This window comes from Alligator mississippiensis, chromosome 1, assembly GCF_030867095.1.
Source record: "Alligator mississippiensis isolate rAllMis1 chromosome 1, rAllMis1, whole genome shotgun sequence".
NCBI classification, from domain to species: domain Eukaryota; kingdom Metazoa; phylum Chordata; order Crocodylia; family Alligatoridae; genus Alligator; species Alligator mississippiensis.
This window is the reverse complement of record NC_081824.1, coordinates 482,840,929-482,866,949: the sequence shown is the minus strand read 5'-3', so window position 1 is coordinate 482,866,949 and position 26,021 is coordinate 482,840,929. Positions and strand designations below refer to the sequence as shown.

Here is a 26,021-nt window from a genome sequence, read left to right as displayed (position 1 = left end):
AGCCAGGTCTTCAAAAACTCCAAGGATGGAGATGCCATGTCCCTAGCATGAATATATTCCATTGCAACTTCCAGAAAGCCCTCATGAAGTGAGAGGCCCCAGTTGGGTGTTGCACTCTGCGGAAAAGGAAACAAAGGACACAGACCTGTGGCTCTCTGAGCACCTGCATGATAGGTTTCTAGCCATGGAGCTGGTGTTGGGGGCGTAGATGGACAGACTGCAATATTGTTACCCCTGCAGTTGAACACCAGAGTGTACACGTGTAAACTGAGAACTCCCAGTATGCTTCACCTGGCTAGGCCATGCACAGATATACACGAGCGCACAAACCTAGGAGACCCCTGCCATGTTTAAACCCCAGTATCTAAGTGAAGCAGGAGAGCTTGGTTCATGGGACCTACGTGCATGTGGACTCGGAAGATGAATCCCTCCAACTTCTCCATTGCCAGGTCTTTAACCCCCCACCCCACTAGGTATTGGCAAGGCCACCTTCCACCCCGCATGTTGAAGCTGATCCCCTGCCCCCTGTATTTAATGGCTATTGTTTCAAGCGCATTACAAACAGGACATTGGGCAAGTCTCTGCTCCCTTCAGGGACAATTTCCAGGCTAAAACCAAAACCTCTTTTGAAGTCAGGACAACAGCTATTTCACCAAGCCCACATTCTCCATCTTGGATTATTTCTTCTACTCCACATGTTTCCCCACTCTGGGCTGCCCAGTGGATGAGCTTCAAAAGTAGCACAGCAGAGTGAGACTAGGGTAGGGTTGCAGCCTGGGGATTACAGTACCAAACCTGGAAGCCAGACAGATTCAGATACAAGCCCCCTTTGTGTATGGGGGTAAGGAGAGTCCAGATCTCCTCCTTTCAGGGTAAGTGCCCTCAACAGTCAGCTATGGCACCAGATGTGAATATGGCCATCACAGAAGGTTGTTAATAGATGCTCAAGAGATCCCAGGATGAGGCCAGGCTCGCTCTGCAGAAGAAGGCAACCTGCCCAGTCCATACCAGTTTGACTGGGGTGGACACACTTCCTAACCCCAATGCAGTGTCAATCTGAGCTTGAGAAGAGGGGCAGGACCCTCTGGGTTTAAGTCCCAGCAAGAGCATTGGCACAGCTCAGCCCCTATCCCCAGCCTATGTGCAATGGCCCTGAAGAGAGCAGGAAGCTCATATAGGGGGGTGTAAAGCACTGAGGGGTACTTTACAGTGCTGACATCCCCTGTGGGGTCCCCTCACCTGCTGAGAGCCCCTGGCATAACTGCACCCATCTGAATGCAGGTGGACCAGCCCCTTCTCTGAAGTTGCTCTTCTCTCTCCTATTTCTACGTTGTCCTGTTTTTGCAGAGAGATGGCAGCACAGTGGGTCCTGCTAGGCCTGTGGATTGCCTGCATTGCCAGCCCTGCTGGGGCGTCATTGCTGAACGTCTGCATGGATGCCAAGCACCACAAGGCCAACCTGGGCCTGGTGGGAGAGCTTCATGGCCAGGTGAAGGGGCTGTGGGCTCTGACACTCATTATCCCAGCTCTCACCTGGTACGGGCAAGGGAGGAACCACAAAGTCCCCCAGGCCTGCAAGGCTTGGCCCTGATGCTAGAGTCTGGTGCTTGGCAGGGATGTGGTCATGGATAAATTTAGCTTTTTGAAAGGGGGTGCAGATATTATATGTGGTGATGCACTGCACCCCAACACTTTTCTCCAGTTAAAGAGTATTTAAATGATTTACCAATATGCCGGGGGCCTGGGGCTATATTATTCAGTTTAAGATCAAAGCAAAAACAAGTAACTTTTTGTCACTTGCCAAATCGGTCCACATTCCAGTAGACAGACATGCACAACAAGTCGGCCAATGTAGTAAAAAGTTTTGTTTTTATTAGTCCTATAGTTGTAATTAATTCAGATTTGTGATGCAAACCTTGGCCTTCTTGAGCATATTGATAGTGCATCCAGCCTTTTTCTGTCTGCTATGGCCTCACTGGATTTGCTGTTTACTCGAGTTGAGGATTGTAGCTAAAGCAAAAACCATCTTTGAAAAAGATGACCAGGACTGCCTATTTACCATTCAAAGTGGAGAAGAAAGGGTAACTTGATTAATGGAAATGCAAGACCCTTAAAAAAGGGAATCACACCTGTGGAGTAAAGAGATTAGCAGTAGCCGAGGACATGAAAATGCGCCATGAAGTCAAGTGACTCCTAGTACCTTCTCAATAGAAGGGCTGTGGCCTCTCCTAGGCACCTGGTTTTAAAGTCTCTGTAGCTCGGGGACCTCGGGGGTGGAGGGAAGGGGGGTGATGGCACCACACCCTGCCCTCCCCGGATCCACCCCTGCCTGCAGATGCATGAGCAGGAAGGGGTTGACAGCACTGGCTTGATCCCTAAGGTGCCGAGGTCTGTGCCCATGCAGATGGAAAGCAGCAGGCGGCGGGAGAGGATACTCCACGTGCCGCTGTGCAAGGAGGATTGCGAGGAGTGGTGGGAGGACTGCAAGGACTATGTCACCTGAAAAGAGAACTGGCACAAGGGCTGGAACTGGGCCACAGGTCACTGAACTCCCGAAAAGCTGCCACAGCCTTGCCTCCCCTGCTCTTCTGTAATGGGTCTTGATGTCCCGTGGCTACTTCTTTACTACTTTTCTTTTTTTTTTCCTAACTGGCCTCTGTCATACGTTGGAGGTCTCCCAACCCCTCCCCTGGTCTGTGCTTCAGTCGCCGTGCCCAGCTTCCTATAACCAGGGCACCAAGGAGGAATGCCTTGCAGTCATGAACTTGTCTAGCTTCATTCCAGCTTATGCAATTGGTCCAATGCCCTAAGATACCCTTGACTTAATGCTGGCCTTGCCTATGGGGTTGTGTGGGGGTTGGAAGCGGCTCTATTCCACAGAGTTGCTCATGACAATGTATGTGCAGTTGCCCAAGGTAGATTTAGGGGTGGCTACATGCTGGAGCCAGCTCCAGGCCCTGGGTGCCCTCATACCTATGGGTGCTCAGCTCTCCATCTCTTCTCATCCATAAGCCCCTCCATCCAGGCCCAACCTTGCATCCCCACTTCAGACCCAACCAGGGCATCCACCAGCCTTTGCACTGAGTCTCACTTTGACCAGGCCATGTGCACTTCAGTCACTGGCCTGGGATGTTTGTGTCTCCGCTGACCCAGACAGGCAGTCCCTGCCAGCTGCTGCATTCTCACTCCTGTCTTCTCCTCTGTCATCTCCAGGAATGAACCACTGTCCCTGGGACACTGTGTGCCAGCCATTCAAGCAGGTCTTCCTCCGCACAGCTGACCCGTGCGAGAAGATCTGGTCGGACTCCTACAAGTACACCACAGCACCACGGGGAAGCGGGTGCTGCATCCAGATGTGGTTCAACCCTGCCCAGGGGAACCCCAACATGGCTGTGGCCAAGTACTATTCCTGGCATGGCAGAGCTGCTGTAGATTTGGCTAGGAAACTTGCAGGGGGAGCCCCCTCTTTGCCACCTGCTCTCCTTATCCTGCTGCCCCCTGCTCCACTTGCCTTGATGTGAGGATATGGGTGCTGGTGCCCCTTGCTTGAGTAATGATGGCTAGGGGCCCTTGCTGAGGTCCTCCTCGCTACACTCAAATTCTGTACAAGCTTCCCTGGGTGCCCAGCTGCTCTGGATGCTGCAACCTGTTCCCTTCTCTAGGCTCTGATCTGGGAAGTAAAAGCTGCGTGGGAGATGAACAGGACTAGGAGAACCAGACCAGTCCCCCTCCGTGAACCTGTTACCTGGACGCTCTCTCTCCCACCTTCCTGGCCTGTAGCAGACCCTCCAGTTCTGCAACTCTGCAATACATACCCTAATAACTGAGGGGGGCCAGGTGTCTAGGAGCACCAGGACAATCATGAACCAGCCTTGCTTGAGTAAATGCATTTTTCTAAGAAGGCCCAAAGGGTATGGAAACCACCGCCTTTTGCCAACGATCTCCATGCACTCAGAGAATAGCCATGATGGGGTGAGGGAATGGGTGTTGCACTGGAGGAAAGGGAGTTTTAACTGTCCAGGCAAATGGAATAGAGACCCTGCAAGAAGAGCACAGCTCTTGGCCTTTCCCTCCAGCCTTACTCAGTTTCCAAGTGCACCCATTCTCCATGTTGCATTCAGGTCTCCAGGGACCCTTGTTCTTTGAAACAGGGGTGTTGCCTGGCCCAGAGCCTATGCTTTAGCTATTGGGCTCTTTGCTTTGCTTTGGTGTGAAGGTGATGACACGTGGATACCAGAAACTCACTCTTGTTGTGATTTGAGCCAAATCTGGGTGGGGGGGAGGGATCCTTGATTAACTTAATGGCACAGAATAAATGGCACTACCCTTGGGGTGATCTTGCTGTTTCTTGTTTCATTCTCTTCTTCCTTTTCACAGAGACTTTGTCTGCTTTTTTGCTTTGGCTGGAATAAAGCTCCTGAAGTTGTGGATGGTACAGATGCTAGTCTTACTCTCATTAAATACTGTAGCGAACTTGGACCGCACAAAGACATAGATGGGATCAGGGAGGTTATCCATATCTGTAAAAAAGAACCAGGTATCTAGTATCCCAGAAATGCATTATTTTGACTTCAGCCAGAAACTGAAGAGGATGTGATCAACTTCTTTTGTTTGTAGATGTGGGGGGGGGATTCCCTGCATCTTGCCTAGCATGCTTTTTGTGGAAAGCAATGTGGTCCATCTCTTCTAGGCTTGGGTCATAAATTCCTAGAAAGAGAGGGGTAGAGGGGACCTCAAGGAGGCACTCTCAATTTTCTTAGCAGAAGAATACTGACAACTAAAAACAGTGCAACAGGCTACCCAGAGAGGTTGTAGAGTCTCTATCATTGGAGATTTCAGAGACCTGGATAGAAAGTCTTGGTTGACATGACCTAGTTAGTCCAAACCCCTTGCTCAAAGCAGGACCATCTCTAAGACCCACAAAATAAAAAGAGAGAATTTTACTTTTTCCCTGGTCCTTTTATCACATACTTCTATACAGTGCTAAACATAGAGGCAGGTGATTGTTCCAGCTGGGGCTCTGTGTGTGCAGCACAGGACAGACCTGGCTCTTTCTTCCTGGGGTGGGTTTTGTGCAGCTCGTGGCACTATGGGGCCTGGCCTGTGACTGCTGCACGACTGTCAGACCCAAGTCATGCTGAAGGTTGCAGGGTACTTGGGTGTCATGTAGGGCAGCTTTGACCCCTAGTTGCCTGCAGGGTCTGAGCTCTCTGCATGCACCTGCATCCCTTTGTCCCCGGGGAGCTAACACTGCTGCCGAGCTGCCTGGGGCGTGTTCACGGGGACGGTACAAGAAGGTATGGGCAGGCAGCCTGGGAGGAGAGCGACTGGCCCCGGCCCTCTGTTTCCAGGTGGAAGCTGCCCTTGGACAGGGTGGGTGAGTCTGGCATGTGGGAGGGGACCATGAGAGTGGGGATGAACTCCTTTCAGTACATCACTTTTTTTCAGGGCTTGTTCCTCCTGGCAAGCATTTTGCCAGCCCAGTGATGTGGGGGTAGCCAATAAAGCAGAGTGGATATGCAACGTCTTTAGTTCAGTTTTCACTGCCTTAGCTTCTTCCCCACGACCTGCTTTGGCTGTAGACTTAAACTTTGAATTATAGGAACAAAGAAGCCGTGTGATGATCTCCTCCTGTAGCCTGGAGAAAGTCACTGAGGATTCCCGGTGTGCAGCTCAAACACCCTGGCAGGGACCAAAGAGAGTTGGCCGTCGAGGATCTGCCAGGTCCTTTGGTCAGTGCTGCTGGGGGTTGATTCCCCTCCCAGACAAAACCCTGGGACCTTATTTCTTCTCTGTGTTTGCTGAGGTTACCTAAAAATCTCCCAAACATCACTGAGGGGACTTCAAGATACCATTTGCCAGACAACTCCAGGAGCCTGCTGGAGTTTTCCTCCCTTGGCCAAGGCACTATTGAAATGTCTAAGGGATCATTTAGGACATCCAGCATAGACTTTGTTAGCACAGCCCCAACAGTTCAGCTGTTGAGCAGGAGCATCGGTGTGTAAGAAAGATTAAGTCTCCCACCAAACCTCCTGGGCTGACGATGCTGGGCACCGCTGGATCCAAACCATGCTCAAACGGTGGGCCTTCCCAAACTGACTGCTGCTTTTCCAGGAAAATGGTGATTTAGGAAAAAATGTCTCTTGCCTTCTCAACCTTTGAGTACTAGGCTATATTTGTTCCTTGGTGGTCCTTATTAGCAGTGCAGTGTTGTGTTGGGATGCTCCAGAAAATGCATGAGAAACTAGACTTGCTTGGTATCAACTTTCACTGGACCAATTAAATATTTGCAAAGCAAGCTAGACAAGCTTTTGGACACCAAATTTCTTTCCCGAAGTTTGGGAAAGAAGCACGTACAACCTGAGAGAAGCTCTTGCTTGGCAAATACTAGTTTCTCAAATAGGCACCTTATCATGGATGTACTTCTGCCTATCGCCTACTGCTTCCTAACATGAGTGCCTCCTTGCTCACCTGCATGTCATTTATATATCTCTGTTAATTACAGTCTAATATGGTTAGTCAGAACCATGGTAACAAGATTCAGTACCTTCATATAGAAACTGCACCATTCACAGAACAACATTAAAATGCCTAGTTTTAACCTGGCATATGCATGGGAGTGTGTGCAGTGTAGGTGAAATAGATTTTTCTATGCTAGAAATCTCTTCCCATGCAGGTACTGGGAAACTTCATTATTCAGGAGAAAACGACAGTAAAGTTAACCAGTTCAGTCCCTTGCTCAGTTAAACCTCTTTTCCACAGCCAAAAGCAAAGGATCCCTCCTCCTTTGTGCTATTTCTGTAAGACTCACATCCTGGTCCCCATGCAATCTGGGTAGAGACACGCATTGACTGCTCTGAGCTTGAGATCAGGCCTGAAATAACTTAGAGAATTTAAGGAACCAGCCCTGTTTCTCACAGATGCCCTAATTTCTCTTGAATGGAAAATGCCTGACTGAATCACCTAAGAAATGAATGGCAACAGGTTGGCACCTGCCTTCTTCCTATTTGAACACCGCGAAGCAGTGCAATTCATGGCCTGCACTGCCAAGGGAAGTGGTGGGCTGTCCTTGGAGGGGTTCAAGAAGAGGTTGCACAGACACTGGTTGGGATGATGTAGGTGTAGTTATGTCTATGCTCTACCAAGGGTACTTCCTAGGCTTCTGGGCTTTGCTGGTTACCACATCTGGTTGGGAGGGACTCCTTTATCCCTGGATAAACTCAATAGAATGAATCACTGTGAGCCCTGCCTCCATGGGTAAAAGCAAAATCTATCCATGAGCCCCTTTTGCAAGAATTTGCTTTAAGTAAAGCCCTGATTGTTAGAACTGCATCTCTCATTCTCCAGTCCACACCTGAAATGAAATCTCCATCACTTCTACAAGGAGATCAGGACATGTGGTAACTTGTACTAGCTTTCCCCTGCAAAGCCCTAGTCTAGACCTATCATTCTCCAGGTCCTAGCCAAAAACCTTTCTTCCCCCCTCCTCCCCCCACAAGCACTTGCACCCATGGGGAATCAAATTGTAGAAATCATAAAAATTAAGGGCTGGAAGGGACTTCAAAGGATCATCAAATCCAACCCCCTGCTCTGGGCAGGAATAGTGCTGAGATCAAATGATCCCAACAACGTGTCCGTCCAGCCTCCTCTTGAAGACCTCCGAAGTTGGGTACTGCAGCACCTCCTTGGGAAGTCTACTTATTGTAAACAGGTTCTTTCTTAAATCCAACCTTAAACCATCCTCTAACAGTTTATGGCTATTGCTCCTTGTCTTCCCTGGGGTGCCCTAATGAACAGTTTATTTCCCACCTCCCAATAGTCACACATTACATACTGATAGATGGTCACCACATTCCCACTCAAACTTTTCTTCCTCCAGCTGAATAGTCCCAGATCATTTGCCTCATAAAGTTTGATGAAGAAAACTCTTGGATAAAATACTATGTATTATGGAGGGCATCGGTAGAATAAACTTGAGAACAATCTTAAAAAAATCCATTGTTTAAGTACGCTCCACTCTTTGCAAAGACGACAGCCAATCAAGTTTTCCTACTCAGCCCAGAAATGATCCAGGGTTCCCTCCTCCTTTCTATTTACTGTATTTCGTATGGATGTGCCATGGTTGCAGCATTGCCTGACTTAGACACAAGGAACTCAGCTATTTTGGATCTGAAACCTGTTCTCTTATTCTGTTTGCTGTACTTCTGTGTACTAATTCAGGAGCAATATGATAATACTGCTAACATCTTGATAGTATCTTTTTTTGGACAAGCTCTATAATAGGGGGAGATGTTACATGCATTTCCAGGCACAAGATGTCATTCCTCCAGCATGGGAAAACAGCAGATCTATCCTTCAGTAAATACCAGATGTAGCTGCTGCTTTACCGGTGCTTGAGAAAATGATTTTTCTGCCCAAGGGCTCATCTAAGCTGCATCCCTACTATTGAGTGAGTCAAAGAAAAAGAAACTTATGTATGCCTTACTGACTTGCTGGATCGTTAGGGCCAAAACAAGCCTTCCAGACAACCTTGGGTCACAAGATGTTGAAAATTATCTATTATTGCTTCAATATATCTGTTTTCCTCTCCTCTATAGGTGCCTCCACCTTTTAACTTTCAGGGCAGGTCTTCTCCAGTGCATCATGTCATCTCTCAGCGGCAACAACTCCACCCTGTTCACGTTCATCCTGACGGGCATCCCCGGGCTAGAAGCAGAACACTCCTGGCTCTCCATCCCCTTCTCTTCCATTTACCTTGTTGCACTGGTAGGGAACTGCACGATCCTGTTTGTCATCAAGACGCACCCCAGCCTGCATGAGCCCATGTACTATTTCCTCTCTATGCTGGCCCTCACCGATCTGGGCTTGTCGCTCTCTACGATGCCAACGGTGCTCAAACTATTCTGGTTGAACTCCAGAGAAATTGGCTTTGAATCCTGCTTTGCTCAGTTTTGTTTTGTTCACTTATTCTCTTTCATAGAGTCCTCCGTGCTCCTGGCCATGGCCTTTGACCGCTACGTGGCCATCTGCAAGCCTCTGAGATATGGCTCCATCCTCACCAATGCCAGAATCGCCATGATAGGCCTGGCTATTCTGGGCAGGAGCACATTTCTGCCACTGCCACTAGCGCTCATGCTGAGAAGGTTACCGTTTTGTAAGTCCCGTGTGCTGTCCCATCCGTACTGTCTGCACCAGGATCTGATGCGGCTGGCGTGTGCAGACACCACATTCAACAGACTGTATGGGTTAGTTCTAGTTTCCCTTATAATGATATTAGACCCTTTGCTCATTGTTGTGTCCTATGCTTTGATTTTTAAGACAATCCTGGGCATTGCATCCTGGAAGGAACGTCTGAAGGCCCTCAACAACTGTCTGTCCCACATCTTTGCTGTGCTAGCACTCTACATCCCCATGATTGGCTTATCTGTGGTTTACCGGTTTGGCCACCACGCTTCTCCACTGGTTCATGTCCTCATGGCAAACATCTACCTTCTTGTCCCCCCTGTGCTAAACCCCATCATATACAGTATTAAAACGAAGCAGATCCGCAAGGGGATTTCCAGAGTCTTCATGCAAAGGAAGATGTGACTGAGAGATGTTCACTGCCAAGGGACATCTCCCTGTGATATAATCATGATGATGACACCCTTGCATGTCTTTGTTGCACTCTGGGAGAAGATATTCAAGATCGCTCTTCAGCTGGAAAACATGAATATTATCAGGTTTAAATCTCCCCAAATCCACAAGCTATAAGGGGACTCATGGTGGTGAATTGTGTGATCCAGTCTCTTTAATGACAAGCTCTTCAACTGAGTTGAAGTCAGGCCCTGATGAACCACTTCCATGGGTTCATGGATAGGACAGAAGGCAGCATGGGAAGCACCTGGGCTTAACTCCTATGTATCAGCACCCGTTCAAGTTCAGCACATCACTGGTGAATGAAGCCCAGCGTAGCATGTTGTGAGACCCCGCATGATGTTCTTGGCTTCATTTTTTAGTCCTTGCCTAATTAAGGAGCTCATCAAAGTGCAGGAGTGGCGAGTGTTTAGCAAATATTATGCTAGTTATTTTCTTCCATTTGTGAGTTAAGCCAGTGAGGAACTTTCTTTAAAAACAAAACAAAACAAGACTCCAAAGAAAAATGGAAAACAAATCATCATTCCCACTATTCTCACACTCCTCCTTTTTTGGTTGGTTTCCATCATAAATACATGCTTCTTCATTTGTGGTATTTATAGTGTGGGTATATCTCCTATATTACATATTCATTACTGTTGGTGTGATGAAAGCACTGACAATCCCCTGAGAAATTTTGTTCAGTTTTGTACTTGTACTCCTCTCTCTCTCTCTCTCTCAGTTCCTTAGATAGTATGCTCTCTGGGGCAGGAACCACATTTTCATTCAGGCGTCTTTCCATGGCTACTACAATGGGTCATGTGTTCTGCAATAACACACATAATAACGATCATAGCTTCTGCTGTCTTACTGGATATCTTAAATGCTCTTACAAGATGATAATTCATTCCACTGTGAACTTTCCTGACCATTTTAATCCATTCTGAACCTCCTCCCTGCTCTTTTTAAAAAATCATTATTTATTAATTTTTTTAAATTTTTTTACACATAAGTGACCTAAAAGTACTGGATAATATTTACTGATGTCTTTAAAATGACGTTAGCACTTTCTCTTGCAAAACACACTAAAATGACTTGAGACAACAACCGGCATTGTGAAGCGGTCCATGACCAGAGCAATTCAGTGTACAGAAAGGAGCAGGGCAGTAAACAAAAGCAGGAGATGCATAGAGAACAGATAGGAAATTGTTTTAAGAAAGCTGTAATGCATTTGCATCTATCACTGGGCTGTGCTTCCATGAATTATTGTGGTTAACCCAGGGAGACAGGAGAGATTAAAACCAGGGAGAGGCAAGGTTTGCCGTCAGGAATTCAGATGACTAGAGTCATGCAGTGTGTTTATGGGGATGGGCTGGAAGTACGAAGCCCATGAAAGAGAGACAGGAAATTGAAAAGCTGTAAGATTGCTGAATGCGTTATGAATAGCCCTGGACGGTGTCAGCTGTATGTCATAAGAACATGGGGCTGGAATGGTCTCCATGGTCATCAGATCCAGTCCCCTGCTGTTGCATTGGACAGTATGAACACAGGCTGATTGAAACTCTATCAAAAACCAGGTGAGGTGTTTTCCTCCCACTGCTCCTATCCACAGGCTGTTTTATGGCTTCCCTGCTCCCATGGTTCGAAGCCTCCTTTTAACTTCAATTTCCTTGAGATCAGTTTCTCTTTTGCCAACACTGTCCTTTAGCTTCCCAGGCTTTATTCCCCCTTTTATGCTTCTACTCTTACTCCCCTGAGGTAGTTACAGGCATCAGACAAACATCCTTGCTCCTGGAAGTCTCCTGGGTTGGATCCAGTTCTGGTTTAAGTGGCTACACAACCAAATGAGGTAGAAGTGATGGGGTGACAGTCTGAAAAGCAATCCAGACTGCCTCTGCCCCAGCTACTGTGAGATGTGCAACTCAAGTTTGGTTGGGAGGGAGTATCACATGGGGTTCCACAGGGATCTGACATAGGTCTGATACTATTTGACATCTTCATGGATGTGGGTGCTGGTATTGAGTACACACTTAGCAGATCTTTAGATGACACCCAGGAGGGTGGAGTTGGAGGCACCATGGGGGGCAGGGTTAGGATCCAGAATGAGCTGAATAACCTGAAGAAATGGTTCAAAATCAACCAGGAGGAATTCTACAGGGAGAAATGCAAAGTCTCATCCTTGGGATGGGATAATGACATGCACACATACAGACTGGAGAGGAGCTGGCTAGGCTGCAGAGAGGGACCTGGGAATATGAGTCAACAGTGTGCTCATGTTGCAAAAAATAAAAAGCCTATTTCATATTGGACTTTATCAGTACAAGGGATATTTGCAAGTCAGGGGATGTGATTCTTCTACTCTCTTTGGCAGCACTGAGGTCTTCCCTGGAGTCCTTTGTCCATTTTTGGATAACGCACTTCAAGAAGGATATGGACATAAGAGTCCAGTGGACAGCAACAAAAATGATTAGAGCCCTGGGAAAAGAAAACACTTATGAGGAAAGTCTGAATGACCTAAGCTTATTTAGCCTTGATAAGAGAAGACAGAGAAATGATGTGATACTAGTCTTTCTCAAAACCTGAAGGTTGCTTTTACACAGGATGAAGATGAGCTTTTATCTGTGGTCATAGGGAACATGACTAGAAGCAACGGCCTTAAATTACCATGAGGGAAATTTTAGGTTGAATGTGAAGAAGAACCTTCTCACTAGGTTGGTGGTCAAGTGTTAGAAGAGGTGAATATGAGAGGTTGTGGAATCTCCACGCTTAGAAGTTTGTAAGAACAAATTCAACAAACATGACCATAGGATTTCATAGACATTAGGGCTAGAAGGGACCTCAGAAGATCATAGAGTGCAGCCCCCTGCCCCAGGAGGGGTGCATGGTTCAAACAGAGATGCTCCTGCCTTGATAAGAGGACTGGACTAGACATAACCGTCTGAGATGCCTTTCAATCCTGCTGTTCTAGGACTCCATAATTCTGCCCAGATGCTGCCTGCAGCCGGAGTTTTGGGTGCCCTTGGGTAGCTCAGCAGACAGCAGGCGTCCAGTACTGGCTAGAAACTGTTGTGACTGGCAACAAAGGTGCCAGTCACAGGGCTCAGGTGCCTGTAAACTAATGCTAGGAGCACGGGGAGCAAGCAGGATGAACTAGCGCTCCTGCATGCAGAAAACACCTACGACTTAGTAGGGCTAACAGAAACCTGGTAGGATTCTTCCCACGACTGGGCGTTACATATTGAGGGTTATAAGCTGTACAGAAAGGACAGGGTGGGGAAGAGAGGGGTAGGGGTTGTGCTCTATGTCAAAGAGCGATATACATCGACCCTTATCAAAACACAATCTGAGGAGGAGAAAGTAGAAGGGTTGTGGATTAGGTTACATGGAGGTCAAAGAGAAAGGGATTTGATGGTAGGGGTCTGCTACAGACCCCCACACCAAGGGGAAGAACTAGATTTGGGGCTCCTGAGGCATCTCTTGGAGACCATAAAAACTAGGGAGGCAGTAGCCATGGCGGACCTAAACTACCCAGACATCTGCTGGGAGATACAGACAGAAAAGTCTCACCATTCCAACAGGTTCCTATCCTGTGTACAGGACCTCCATCTGATGCAGTAGGTACATGATCCCACCAGGGGGAATGCCTTACTGGACCTGGTATTGGCAACGGGGAATAACATGGTAGGAGACCTACAGATCGGTGGTCTATGGGAGACAGTGATCACCAAATAATAGAATTCTTCATAAGACGGCGAGTGGGTAAGGTAACTAGTAGGGTGAAAGTGCTAGACTTTAGGAAAGCTGATCTCAATGAACTCAGGCATTTAGTCAAGGATGCACTGCAGAGTAGGAGTTTTGAAGAGATGGGAGCCCAGGAAGGGTGGCTGTGCGATAAGGAAATGATCCTTCGGGCACAGAGGGAGGCGATCCCGATGCAGGAAAATAGGGGGGAAGGGGCCAGGAGGCTTCCTTGGCTGACCAGAGAAATCCAGGGCAGCCTGCGGGCCAAAAGCGGGGCACATAAAAAGTGGAAATGGGGAGAGATAAATAAAGAGGAGTATACCTCCTCTGCTCGTGCTTGTAGGGAGGCAGTTAGACGGGCCAAAGCTACCATGGAGCTGAGGATGGCATCCCAAGTAAAGGACAACAAAAATTTGGTTTTTAGATATATAGGGAGTAAAAGGAAGGCCCAGGGAGGAATAGGACCCCTACTAAATGGGCAGAAGCAATTGTTGACGGACAGGGGGGACAAGGCTGAACTCTTCAATGAGTTCTTTGCCTCAGTGTTCCTAAGTGATGGGCAAGACAAGGCTCTCACTGGGGTTGTAGAGAGGCAGCAGCAAGGCGCCAGACTGCCATGCGTAGACCCTGAGATGGTGCAGAGTCACTTGGAGGAACTGGATGCCTTTAAGTCAGCAGGACCGGATGAGCTCCATCTGAGGATACTGAAGGCACTGGCTGACGTCATTGCACAGCCAGTGGCGGGAATATTTGAACACTCATGGCACACGGGCCAGGTCCTGGAGGACTGGAAAAGGGCCAATGTTGTCCCCATTTTCAAGAAGGGGAGGAAGGAGGACCCGGGCAACTAAAGGCCAGTCAGTCTCACCTCCATCTGTGGCAAAATCTTTGAAAAAATTATCAAGGCTCAAATTTGCGAGAGCCTGGCAGGACAAATTATGCTGAGGGGAAACCAGCACGGGTTCGTAGCAGGCAGATCGTGCCTGACCAATCTAGTCTCCTTTTATGACCAGGTTACAAAACGCCTGGATGCAGGAGTAGGGGTTGATGTCGTATACTTAGACTTCAGGAAGGCCTTCGATACAGTATCCCACCCCATACTGGTGAACAAGTTAAGAGGCTGTGACTTGGATGACTACACAGTCTGGTGGGTGGCGAATTTGCTAGAGGGTCACACCCAGAGAGTCGTGGTGGATGGGTCGGTTTCGTCCTGGAAGGGTGTGGGCAGTGGGGTCCCGTAGGGCTCGGTCCTGGGACCGATACTCTTCATTTTCTTCATCAGTGATTTGGATGAGGGAGTGAAGTGTACTCTGTCTAAATTTGCGGATGACACAAAGCTGTGGGGAGAAGTGGACACGCCGGAGGGCAGAGAACGGCTGCAAGCAGACCTGGACAGGTTGAACAAATAGATTCATAGCTTCATAGATGCTGGGTCGGAAGGGACCTCAATAGATCATCGAGTCCGACCCCCTGCATAGTCAGGAAAGAGTGCTGGGTCTAGATGACCCCAGCTAAATGCCTATCTTACCTCCTCTTGAAGACCCCCAGGATAGGGGAGAGCACCACCTCCCTTGGGAGCCCGTTCCAGAGCTTGGCCGCTCGAACTGGGAAGAAGTTCTTCCTAATGTCCAATCTAAATCTGCTCTCTGCTAGCTTGTGGCCATTGTTTCTTGTAACCCCCAGGGGCGCCTTGGTGAATAAATCCTCACCAATTCCCTTCTGTGCCCCCGTGATGAACTTATAGGCAGCCACAAGGTCACCTCTCAACCTTCTCTTGCAGAGGCTGAAAAGGTCCAGTTTCTCTAGTCTCTCCTCGTAGGGCTTGGTCTGCAGGCCCTTAACCATATGAGTGGACCTTCTCTGGACTCTATGCAGGTTATCCGCATCCCTCTTGAAGTGCGGAGCCCAGAATTGCACGCAGTACTCCAACTGCGGTCTGACCAGCGCCCGATAGAGGGGAAGTATCACCTCCTTGGACCTATTCGTCATGCATCTGCTGATGCACGATAAAGTGCCATTGGCTTTTCTGATGGCTTCGTCACACTGCCGACTCATGTTCATCTTGGAGTCCACTAGGACTCCAAGATCCCTTTCCGCTTCCGTGCCACCCAGCAGGTCATTCCCTAGGCTGTAGGTGTGCTGGACATTTTTCCTCCCTAGGTGCAGCACTTTGCATTTCTCCTTGTTGAATTGCATTTTGTTGTTTTCTGCCCATATGTCCAAACTGTCCAGGTCTGTTTGTAGTTGTTCCCTGCCCTCCGGTGTGTCCACTTCTTCCCACAGTTTTGTGTCATCCACAGACTTGGACAGAATACGCTTCACTCCCTCGTCCAAGTTGCTGATGAAGACATTGAAGAGTGGGGAGAAGGGGACACGCCAAAGGGCAGGGAACAACTACAAGCAGACCTGGACAAGTTGGGCATATGGGCAGAGAACAACAGAATGTAATTCAAGAAGGAAAAATGCAAAGTGCTGCACCTAGGGAGGAAAAATGTCCAGCATACCTACTGCCTAGGAAATGACCTTCTTTGTGGTACGGAAGCAGAGAGGGATCTTGGAGTCCTAGTGGACTCCAAGATGAACAGGAGTCATCAGTGTGACAAAGCCCTCAGAAAAGCTAATGGCACTTTATCGTGCATCAGCAGATGCATGACGAACAGAACCAAGGCGGTGATACTTCCACTCTATTGGGCGCTGGTCAGACCGCAGTTGGAGTACTGCATTGAATTTTGGGCATCACACTTCAAGAGGGATGCGGATAACCTGGAGAGGGTCCAGAGAAGGTCCACTCGTATGGTTAAGGGCTTGCAGGCCAAGCCCTACGAGAAGAGACTAGAGAACCTGGACCTCTTCAGCCTCCACAAGAGAAGGGTGAGAGGCGACCTTGTGACCGTGTATAAGTTCATCACAGGGGCACAGAAGGAAAATGGTGAGGTTTTATTCACCAAGGCACCCCTGGGGGTTACAAGAAATAATGGCCACAAGCTAGCAGAGAGCAGATTTAGACTGGACATTAGGAAGAACTTCTTCCCAGTTAGAGTGGCCAAGGTCTGGAACGGGCTCCCAAGGTAGGTGGGGCTCTCCCCGACCCTGGAGGTCTTCAAGAGGAGGCAGGTCACTCTTGGAGCATGCGGTATTGAGGAGAGAGCCAGTTTCAGTTTCACCTGGGTGACCGCATGGCTAATGGCTACCCTTCTTCCTGGACCAGGCCTTTAAATAACCTCTCTGACCTCATCAGCCCAGTCCAATCGAAGCTGCCAGTGGTGGCCACTAGCCAACCAATTTAAAAATGCATCACTGGCTACCTAGGCTGGTGAGCGGGGCTTTTCCTCCCCAGGTGACCAGAACATCCATCTCCGATGCACCAGGCTTTTGTCATTTCATCAGGGAGGAAGATCCCCCTCCCTGAGGGATTCAGCACCAGCCTCTCACACTGGCAGAGACAGATTTCTGGAGAGGGACACATACGGTGGCATTTCTGCCACACAGACATGCTCAACAAGTCGGCCAATGTAGTAAAAGATTTGTTTTTATTAGTCCTATAGTTGTACTTAATTCAGATTAGTGATGCAAACCTTGGCCTTCTTGAGCATATTGATAGTGCATCCAGCCTTTTGCTGTCAGCTATGGCCTCACTGGATTTGCTGTTTACTCGAGTTGAGGCTTGTAGCTAAAGCAAAAACCAACTTTGAAAAAAAGATGACCAGGGCTGCCTATTTGCCATTCAAAGTGGAGGAGAAAGGGTAATTTGATTAATGGAACTGCAAGACCCTTAAAAAGGGGAATCACACCTGTGGAGTGAAGACATTAGCAGTAGCTGAGGACATAAAAATGAGCCATGAAGTCAAGTGACTCTTAATACTGTCTCGATAGAAAGGCTGTGGCCTCTCCCAGGCACCTGGTTTTAAGGTCTAGGTAGTTCGGGGACCTCAGGGGGGTGTGATGGCACCACACCCTGCCCTCTCCAGACCCACCTGTGCCTGCAGATGCATGAGCAGGAAGGGGCTGACAGCACTGGTGAAGCAGGTCTTAATTCAAGCAATCCTAGCAGAGCAAAGTCCTGGGACTGCAGCTGCCACCACATCCCCTTCTCCCAAGGGTGGGTGGGTGGGCATCCTCCTTCCCCAGACCCTGGCTGCTTTGGGCTTGGGGCAAGATGGCTCTGTGACTCGATCTTACCGCAGTGTCCCTTCAGCCCTGGAAAGCCGCCTGCCAGTGCAACTGAGGCAGAAAGTCCTGGGCTCTGCCCCTAGAGCAAATACCACTTCTGCACCCCACTGCCTGGGTAGCTTCCCCCCTCTCACCCATCCATGGATCCTCCAGCCCCCATGTCCAGCTCCCGGAGATCCTGAAACCACCCCTTCTGCGGAGTCGGGGGCTGTGTGGGGAGACTGCCACAGCGCCCAGCAATAGTTGGTGTTTTCGCTGTGATGATCTCCTGTCCTTGGCTTGGTTGTAGTGCACCCCCTGGAAGGCCAATGCCTGCTGCACTGGCAACACCAGTACAGAGGCTCACTGGGACCAGTCCTACCTGTACCGCTTCAACTGGAACCACTGCGGGGGGATGTCACGCAAGTGCAAGTGCCACTTCATCCAGGACACCTGTCTCTATGAGTGCTCTCCCACCCTGGGGCCCTGGATTGTCAAGGTTGGTGCAGCTCCTGTGAGCATGGGCTAACGCACATGTGGTAACACAATCCTCATGTGTGTGTGTGTGTATCTGGAGCTTCCCCTAGTAGCAGCCCTGTGAGTGACTCTCCCTGGTCCCAGCTGGAGAGGAGGCTTTTTGACCTGAATAGGAGGGGATTATGTCACCAGTGCCAAAGGTGCTGGGTTTTATTCCTGCCACTTCCCACCTGATGCTGATGTCTGTTTATCCAGAGGAGTTTATATGTGTTGTTGCCTTCCAGTGCACCTGGTTACTGGAGCTTGCAGCAGAGATGGTCTCTTTCCCTCCCATTGCTCTCGGCTCATCCAGCTCTTCTCTGGGTGGGAGGACTTCCACTCTCACAACCACTGTCTCTGGCTGCCCAGATGCTCAGTCCTGCTGTCGAGGCATTCACTGGCCTGGCCTTGCTAGATCACTAGCCTGAACGGAGGCTGCTGAGCTGCCTCTGCCCTACTATGCTGTATGCCGCAATCCCTGTGGGGCATGTGGTGTTTGCTGGTCATGCCAGCCAGCCACCTTGCGAGGCACGAATGCCCCCTGCCCCTGGCAGAGGAGGCTCTTGGGCCTGGGAGACTGATCTCCCCTGCCCAAAGGGTCTGTCCAGCCAGTTGTTGCACCCCAGGCAATACCTGTGACCATGTTGGAGCTAGGAGAAAGGGGGGTACCCCTGCTTCCCAGGGTGCAGCCTGCATCTGGGGATGCTCGGAGGTGGCTGGATCCCTGAGGTGCTGAGGTCTATGACCATGCAGATGGATAGCAGCTGGCAGCGGGAGAGGATCCTCCACGTGCCACTGTGCAAGGAGGACTGCGAGGAGCGGTGGGAGGACTGCAAGGACTACGTCACCTGAAAAGAGAACTGGCACAAGGGCTGGAACTGGGCCACAGGTCACTTTACTCCAAAAAGGTGCCTGCAGCCTTGACTCCCCTGCTCTTTTGTAATGGGCCTTGATGTCCCATACCTACTTCTTTTACTACTGTTCTTTTTTTTTTTTTTTTTTCCTAACTGGCCTCTGTCATACCTTGAAGGTCTCCCAACCCCTCCCCTGGGCTGTGCTTCAGTCGCCGTGCCCAGCTTCCTATAACCAGGGCCTCAAGGAGGAATGCCTTGCATTCATGAACTTGTCTAACTTCATCCCAGCTTATGCAATTGGTCCAATGCCCTAAGATACCCTTGACTTTGCTGGCCTTGCCTATGGGGTTGTGTGGGGGTTGGAAGCAGGTCTATTCCACAGGGTTGCTCATGACAATGTATGTGCAGTTGCCCGAGGTAGAGACAGAGGTGGCTGCATGGTGGAGCCAGCCCCAGGCCCTGGGTGCCCTCATTCCTATGGGTGCTCAGTTCTCCATCTCTTCTCATTCATAAGCCCCTCCATCCAGGCTCAACCTTGCATCTCCTTTTCAGACCCAACCAGGGCATCCACCAGCCTTTGCACTGAGTCTCACTTTGACCAGGCCATGTACACTTCAGTCACTGGCCTGGGATATTTGGGTCCCTGCTGACCCAGACAGCCCATCCCTGCCAGCTGCTGCTTGCTTACGGCTGTCTTCTCCTCTATAGTCTCCAGGAACGAACCACTGTCCCTGGGGCACTGTGTACCAGCCGTTCAAGCAGGTCTTCCCCCGTGAAGCTGACCTGTGCGAGATGATCTGGTCGGACTCCTACAAGTACATCACAGCACCATGGGGCAGTGGGCGCTGCATTCAGAAGTGGTTCGACCCTGCCCAGGGGAACCCCAATGTGGCCGTGGTCAAGTACTATTCCTGGGGTGGGAGAGCTGTTGCAGATATGGCTAGGAAACCCGTTGTGGGAGCCTCCTCTTCCCTGCCAGCCGCTGTCCTCATTCTGCTACCCCCTGCTCTGCTGGCCTTGATGTGAGGATATGGGTGCTGGTGCCCCTTGCTTGAGTAATGATGGCTAGGGGCCCTTGCTGAGGTCCTCCTTGCTGGACTCGGACTCTGTGCAAGCTTCCCTGGGTGCCCAGCTGCTCTGGATGCTGCAACCTGTTCCCTTCTCCAGGGTCTGACCTGGGAAGTAAACCGCTGCGTGGGAGACTAACAGGACCAGGAGAGCCAGACCAGTTCCCCTCTGTGAACCTGTTACCTGAATGCTCCCCCTCCCACCTTCCTGGCCTGTAGCAGACCCTCCAGTTCTGCAACTCTGCAATACATAACCTAATAACTGAGGTGGGCCAAGTGCCTAGGAGCACCAGGACAAGCATGAACCAGCCCTGCTTAAGGAAATGCATTTCCCAAGAAGGCCCAAAAGGTATGGGAACCACCTCCTTTTGCCCCCAATCTCCATGCACTCAGAGAATAGCCATGATGGGGTGAGGGAATGGGTGGTGCACTGGAGGAAAGGGTGTTTTAACTGTCCAGGCAAATGGAATAGAGACCCTGCAAGAAGAGCACAGCTCTTGGCCTTTCCCTCCAGCCTTACTCAGTTTCCAAGTGCATCCATTCTCCATGTTGCCTTCAGGTCTCTAGGGACACTTGTTCTTTGAAACAGGGGTGTTGCCTGGTCCAGAGCCTATGCTTTAGCTATTGGGCTCTTTGCTTTGGTGTGAAGGTGATGACAATTGGATGCCAATAACTCACTCTTGTTGTGATTTGAGCCAACTCTGGGTGGGGGGGGGAGGGATCCTTGATTAACTTAATGGCACAGAATAAATGGCACTGCCCTTGGGGTGATCTTGCTGTTTCTTGTTTCATTCTCTTCTTCCTTTTCACAGAGACTTTGTCTGCTTTTTTGCTTTAGCTGGAATAAAGCTACTGAAGTTGTGGATGGTACAGATGCTAGTCTAACTCTCATTAAATACTGTAGAGAACTTGGACCGCACAAAGACATAGATGGGATCGGGGAGGTTATCCATATCTGTAAAAAAGAACCAGGTATCTAGTATCCCAGAAATGCATTATTTTGACTTCAGCCAGAAACTGAAGGGAGTGTGATCAACTTCTTTTGTTTGTAGATGTGGGGGGGGATTCCCTGCATCTTGCCTAGCATGCCTTCTGTGGAAAGCAACTTGGTCCATCTCTTCTAGCCTTGGGTCATCAATTCCTAGAAAGAGAGGGTTAGAGGGGGCCTTAAAGAGGCACTTTGCATTTTCTTAGCGGAAGAATACTGACAACTAAAAACAGTGCAACAGGCTACCCAGAGAGGTTGTAGAGTATCCACCATTGGAGATTTTGGAGACCTGGATAGACAGTCTTGGCAGGCATGACCTAGTTAGAGATGGCCCTGCTTTGAGCAAGGAGCTTGGACTAAGACCCACAAACTAAAAAGAGAGAATTTTACTTTTTCCCTGGTCCTTTTATCACATACTTTTATACAGTACTAAACATAGAGGCAGCTGATTGTCCCAGCCGGGGCTCTGTGTGTGCAGCACAGGACAGACCTGGCTGTCTCTTCCTGGGGTGGGTTTTGTGCAACTCATGGCACTATGGGGCCTGGCCTGTGACTGCTGCACGACTGTCAGACCCAGGTTATGCTGAAGGTTGCAGGGTACTTGGGTGTCATGTAGGGCAGCTTTGACCCCTAGTTGCCTGCAGGGTCTGAGCTCTCTGCATGCACCTGCATCCCTTTGTCCCCGGGGAGCTAACACTGCTGCCGAGCTGCCTGGGGCGTGTTCACAGGGATGGTACAAGAAGGTATGGGCAGGCAGCCTGGGAGGAGAGCGACTGGCCCCGGCCCTCTGTTTCCAGGTGGAAGCTGCCATCGGACAGGGTGGGTGAGTCTGGCATGTGGGAGGGGACCATGAGAGTGGGGATGAACTCCTTTCAGTGCATCATTTTTTTTCAGGGCTTGTTCCTCCTGGCAAGCATTTTGCCAGCCCAGTGATGTGGGGGTAGCCAATAAAGCAGAGTGGATATGCAATATCTTTAGTTCAGTTTTCACTGCCTTAGTGTCTTCCCCACGACCTGCTTTGGCTGTAGACTTAAACTTTGAATTATAGGAACATAGAAGCCGTGTGATGATCTCCTCCTGTAGCTTGGAGAAAGTCACTGAGGATTCCCGGTGTGCAGCTCAAACACCCTGGCAGGGCCCAAAGAGAGTTGGCCGTCGAGGATCTGCCAGGTCCTTCGATCAGTCCTGCTGGGGGGCGATTTCCCTCCCAGTCAAAACCCTGGGACCTCAGCAAACACGGAGAAGAAATAAAATCTCCCATACGTTACTGAGGGGACTTCAAGATATCAGTTGCCAGACAACTCCTGGAGCCTGCTGGAGTTTTCCACCCTTGGCCAAGACACTATTTAAATGTCTAAGGGATCATTTAGGACACCCAGCATAGACTTTGTTAGCACAGCCCCAACAGTTCAGCTGTTGAGCAGGAGCGTTTCCTACAAATCCTCCTGGGCTGACGGTGCTGGGCACCGCTGGATCCAAACCCTGTGATGCCACCGTCGGCGCCCCTCTCCAGAGATCTGTCTCCACCAGCCTGAGAGGCTGGTGTTGAATCCCTCAGGGCGGGGATCTCCCACCTTGTCTGCATGACAAAAGCCTGGTGCCTGGGAGGCAAGGCTCTGGTCACCTGAGCAGGGGGGGGAAAGGCCCAGCCCTGTGCGCGGGCCCAGGTAGCCAGGGATGCTTGGCAGATTGGTCGGTTTGAGGCCAGTATTGGCAGCTTCGATTGGACCGGGCTGCTGAGGTCAGAGAGGTTATTTAAGGGCCCGGTCCAGGAAGAAGGGAGCGATTAGCCATGCGGTCATCCGGGTGAATCTGAACCTGGCTCTCTCCTCATCACCGCATGCTCCAAGAGTGCCCTGCCTCCAGAGGAAACTCCAACCACCTCTGGACGATGCGACTCAGTAAGATACTCGAGATCCGATTAGATATTTAGCTTCAGTAACTCAGATGCGTGTCTAAACGGCTACCTCAGCCACCCTGGTTTGCTCTATGGGATTCCTTTGATATTCCTGTAAGATTTCTATGATACTGCTCTACCTTTTACCCTGTTTCTGCCCTACCCCCTGTAATCAATAAAGTTTTCCTTTGTGACCGGTGTGGGAGACTTACTGAGGGGTGGGTCTAAATTATGCTGAGGAGACCCCTTAGGTCTGTGGACTAAGGGAGACGTCCCTAATCAGCCCCTGACTTGGAGAAGTGCCCCAAGTGCTTGTATTGGGTCTAGCACCCATTAGATGATCAGGCCTGTGTTCTCCAAAATGCGCAGAGCCAGAAGTGAGTCCAGAGCCTTGGATGGTGGCAGCGGGACCCCCAGGCTAGCGGGTGTGCTCCAGGGAAGGGGTTGGCCGGACGTGAGGCACCCCAGGGAGGCACTCAGAGCCTGGAAGGTGGGCGGGCGCAGGAAGGTGGGCGGCTCAATGCAGGAGCGCCCCCTACTGGCCCGCCACATGGAGTATAAGAAAGATTAATTTTCCTACCAATCCTCCTGGGCTGACGGTGCTGGGCACCGCTGGATCCAAACCCTGCTCAGACGGTGGGTCTTCCCAAACTGACTGACTGCTTTTCCAGGAAAATGGTGATTTAGGAAAAAATGTCTCTTGCCTTCTGAACCTTTGAGTACTAGGCTATACTTGTTCCTTGGAGGTCCTTATTAGCAGTATGGTGTTGTGTTGAGATGCCCCAGTACATGCATGAGAAACTAGACTTGCTTGGTACAATCTTTCACTGGACCAATTAAATATTTGGGAAGCAAGTTAGACAAGCTTTTGGGCACCAGATTTCTTTCCCAAAGTTTGGGAAAGAAGTAGGGTACAGCCTGAGAGAGCCTCTTGCTTGGCAAATACCAGTTTCTCAAATTGGCACCTTATCATGGATGTGCTTCTTCCTATCACCTGCTGCTTCCTGAAATGAGTGCCCCTCTGCTCGCCTGCATGTCATTTATATATCTCTGTTAATTACAGTCTAATACGGTTAGTCAGAACCATGGTAACAAGATTCAGTACCTTCAAACAGAAACTGTATCATTCATAGAATAACATTAAAATGCCTAGTTTTAAAATGGCATATGCATTGGAGTGTGTGCAGTGTAGGTCAAAAAGATATTTCTATGCTGGAAATCTCTTCCCATGCAGGTACTGGGAAACTTCACTATTCAGGAGAAAATGACAGTAAATTTAACCAGTTCAGTCCCTTGCTCAGTTAAACCTCTTTTCCACAGCCAAAAGCAAAGGATCCCTGCTCCTTTGTGCTATTTTTGTAAGACTCACATCCTGGTCCCCATGCAATCTGGGTAGAGACACACAATGACTGCTCTGAGCTTGAGGTCAGGCCTGAAATAATTTAGAGAATTTAAGGAACCAGCCCTGTTTCTCACAGATGCCCTAAATTCTCTTGAATGGAAAATACCTGACTGAATCACCTAAAAAATGAATGGCAACAGGTTGGCACCTGCCTTCTTCCTATTTGAACACTGCGAAGCAGTGCAATTCATGGCATGCACTGCCAAGGGAAGTGGTGGGCTCTACTTGGAGGGGTTCAAGAAGAAGTTGCACAGCCACTGGTTGGGAAGATGTAGGAGTAGTTATGTCTATGATCTACCATGGGTATTTCCTAGGCTTCTGGGCTTTGCTGGTTACCACATATGGTTGGGCGGGACTCCTTTTTCCCTGAATAAACTCAATAGCTTGAATCACTGCGAGCCCTGTACTCCATGGGTAAAAGCAAAATCTACCCAAGAGCCCCTTTTCCAAGTGTTTGCTTTAAGTAAAGCCCTGATTGTCAGAGCTGCATCTCTCATTCTCCAGTCCACACCTGAAATGAAATCTCCATCACCTCTACAAGGACATCAGGACTTGTAGTAACTTGTACTAGCTTCCCACTACAAAGCCCTAGTCTAGACTTATCGTTCTCCACGTTCTAAACAAAAACCTTTCTTCCCCCCCAACAAGCACTTGCACCCATGGGGAATCAAATTGTATAAATCATAAAAATTAAGGGCTGGAAAGGACTTCAAAGGATCACCAAATCCAAACCTTTGCTCTGGGCAGGAACAGTGCTGAGATCAAATGATCCCAGCAACGTGTCCGTCCAGTCTCCTCTTGAAGACCTCCAAAGTTGGGGACTGCAGCACCTCCTTGGGAAGTCTACTTATTGTAAACAGGTTCTTTCTTAAATCGAACCTTAAACCATCCTCTAACAGTTTATGGCTATTGTTCCTTGTCTTCCCTGGGGTGCCCTAGTGAACAGTTTATCTCCCAGCTCCCGATAGTCACACATTACATACTGATAGATGGCCACCACGTCCCCACTCAGTCTTTTCTTTCTCCAGCTGAATAGTCCCAGATCACTTGCCTCATAAGGGTTGATGAAGAAAACTGTGGGATAAAATACTATGTATTATGGAGTGCATCGGTAGAATAAACTTGAGAATAATCTTAAAAAAATCCATTGTTTAAGTACGCTCCACTCTTTGCAAAGACCACAGTCAATTTGTTTTCTTACTTAGCCCAGAAATGTTCCAGGCTTTCCTCATCCTTTCTATTTACTGTATTTCATATGGATGTGCCATGGTTTCAACATTGCCTGACTTAGACACGAGGAACTCAGCTATTTTGGATCTGAAACCTGTTCTCCTATTCTGCTTGCTGTACATCTGTGTACTAATTCAGGAGCAATATGATAATACTGCTAACATCTTCATAATATCTTTTATTGGACAAGCTCTATAATAGGGGAGATGTTACATGCATTTCCAGGCACAAGATGTCATTCCTCCAGCATGGGAAAACAGCATATATGTCCTTCAGTAAATACCAGATGTAGCTGCTGCTTCCCCAGTGCCTGAGAAAATGATTTTTCTGCCCAAAGGTTCATCTAAGCTGCATCCCAACTATTGAGTGAGTCAAAGAAAAGGCATAACAAAGGTATGGCTTACTGACTTGCTGGATCGTTAGGGCCAAAACAAGCCTTCCAGACCAGCTTAGGTCACAAGATGTTGAAAATGATCCATTATTGCTTCAATATATCTGTTTTCCTCTCCTCTATAGGTGCCTCCACCTTGTAACTTTCAGGGCAGGTCTTCTCCACTGCATC

At 49.2% G+C, this 26,021-nt stretch overlaps 1 protein-coding gene and 1 pseudogene across 1 annotated transcript; both read left to right on the top strand.

The window, feature by feature from the left end:
- Positions 1 to 47: 47 nt before the first annotated feature.
- LOC102562241 (folate receptor alpha-like) lies at positions 48 to 19,901 on the top strand (annotated as a pseudogene).
- Positions 8,644 to 9,588, top strand: LOC132243285 (olfactory receptor 51Q1-like). The gene has a single exon (XM_059727049.1). It carries the CDS (start codon positions 8,644 to 8,646, stop codon positions 9,586 to 9,588), a length of 945 nt encoding a protein of 314 aa, XP_059583032.1.
- Positions 19,902 to 26,021: the final 6,120 nt, after the last annotated feature.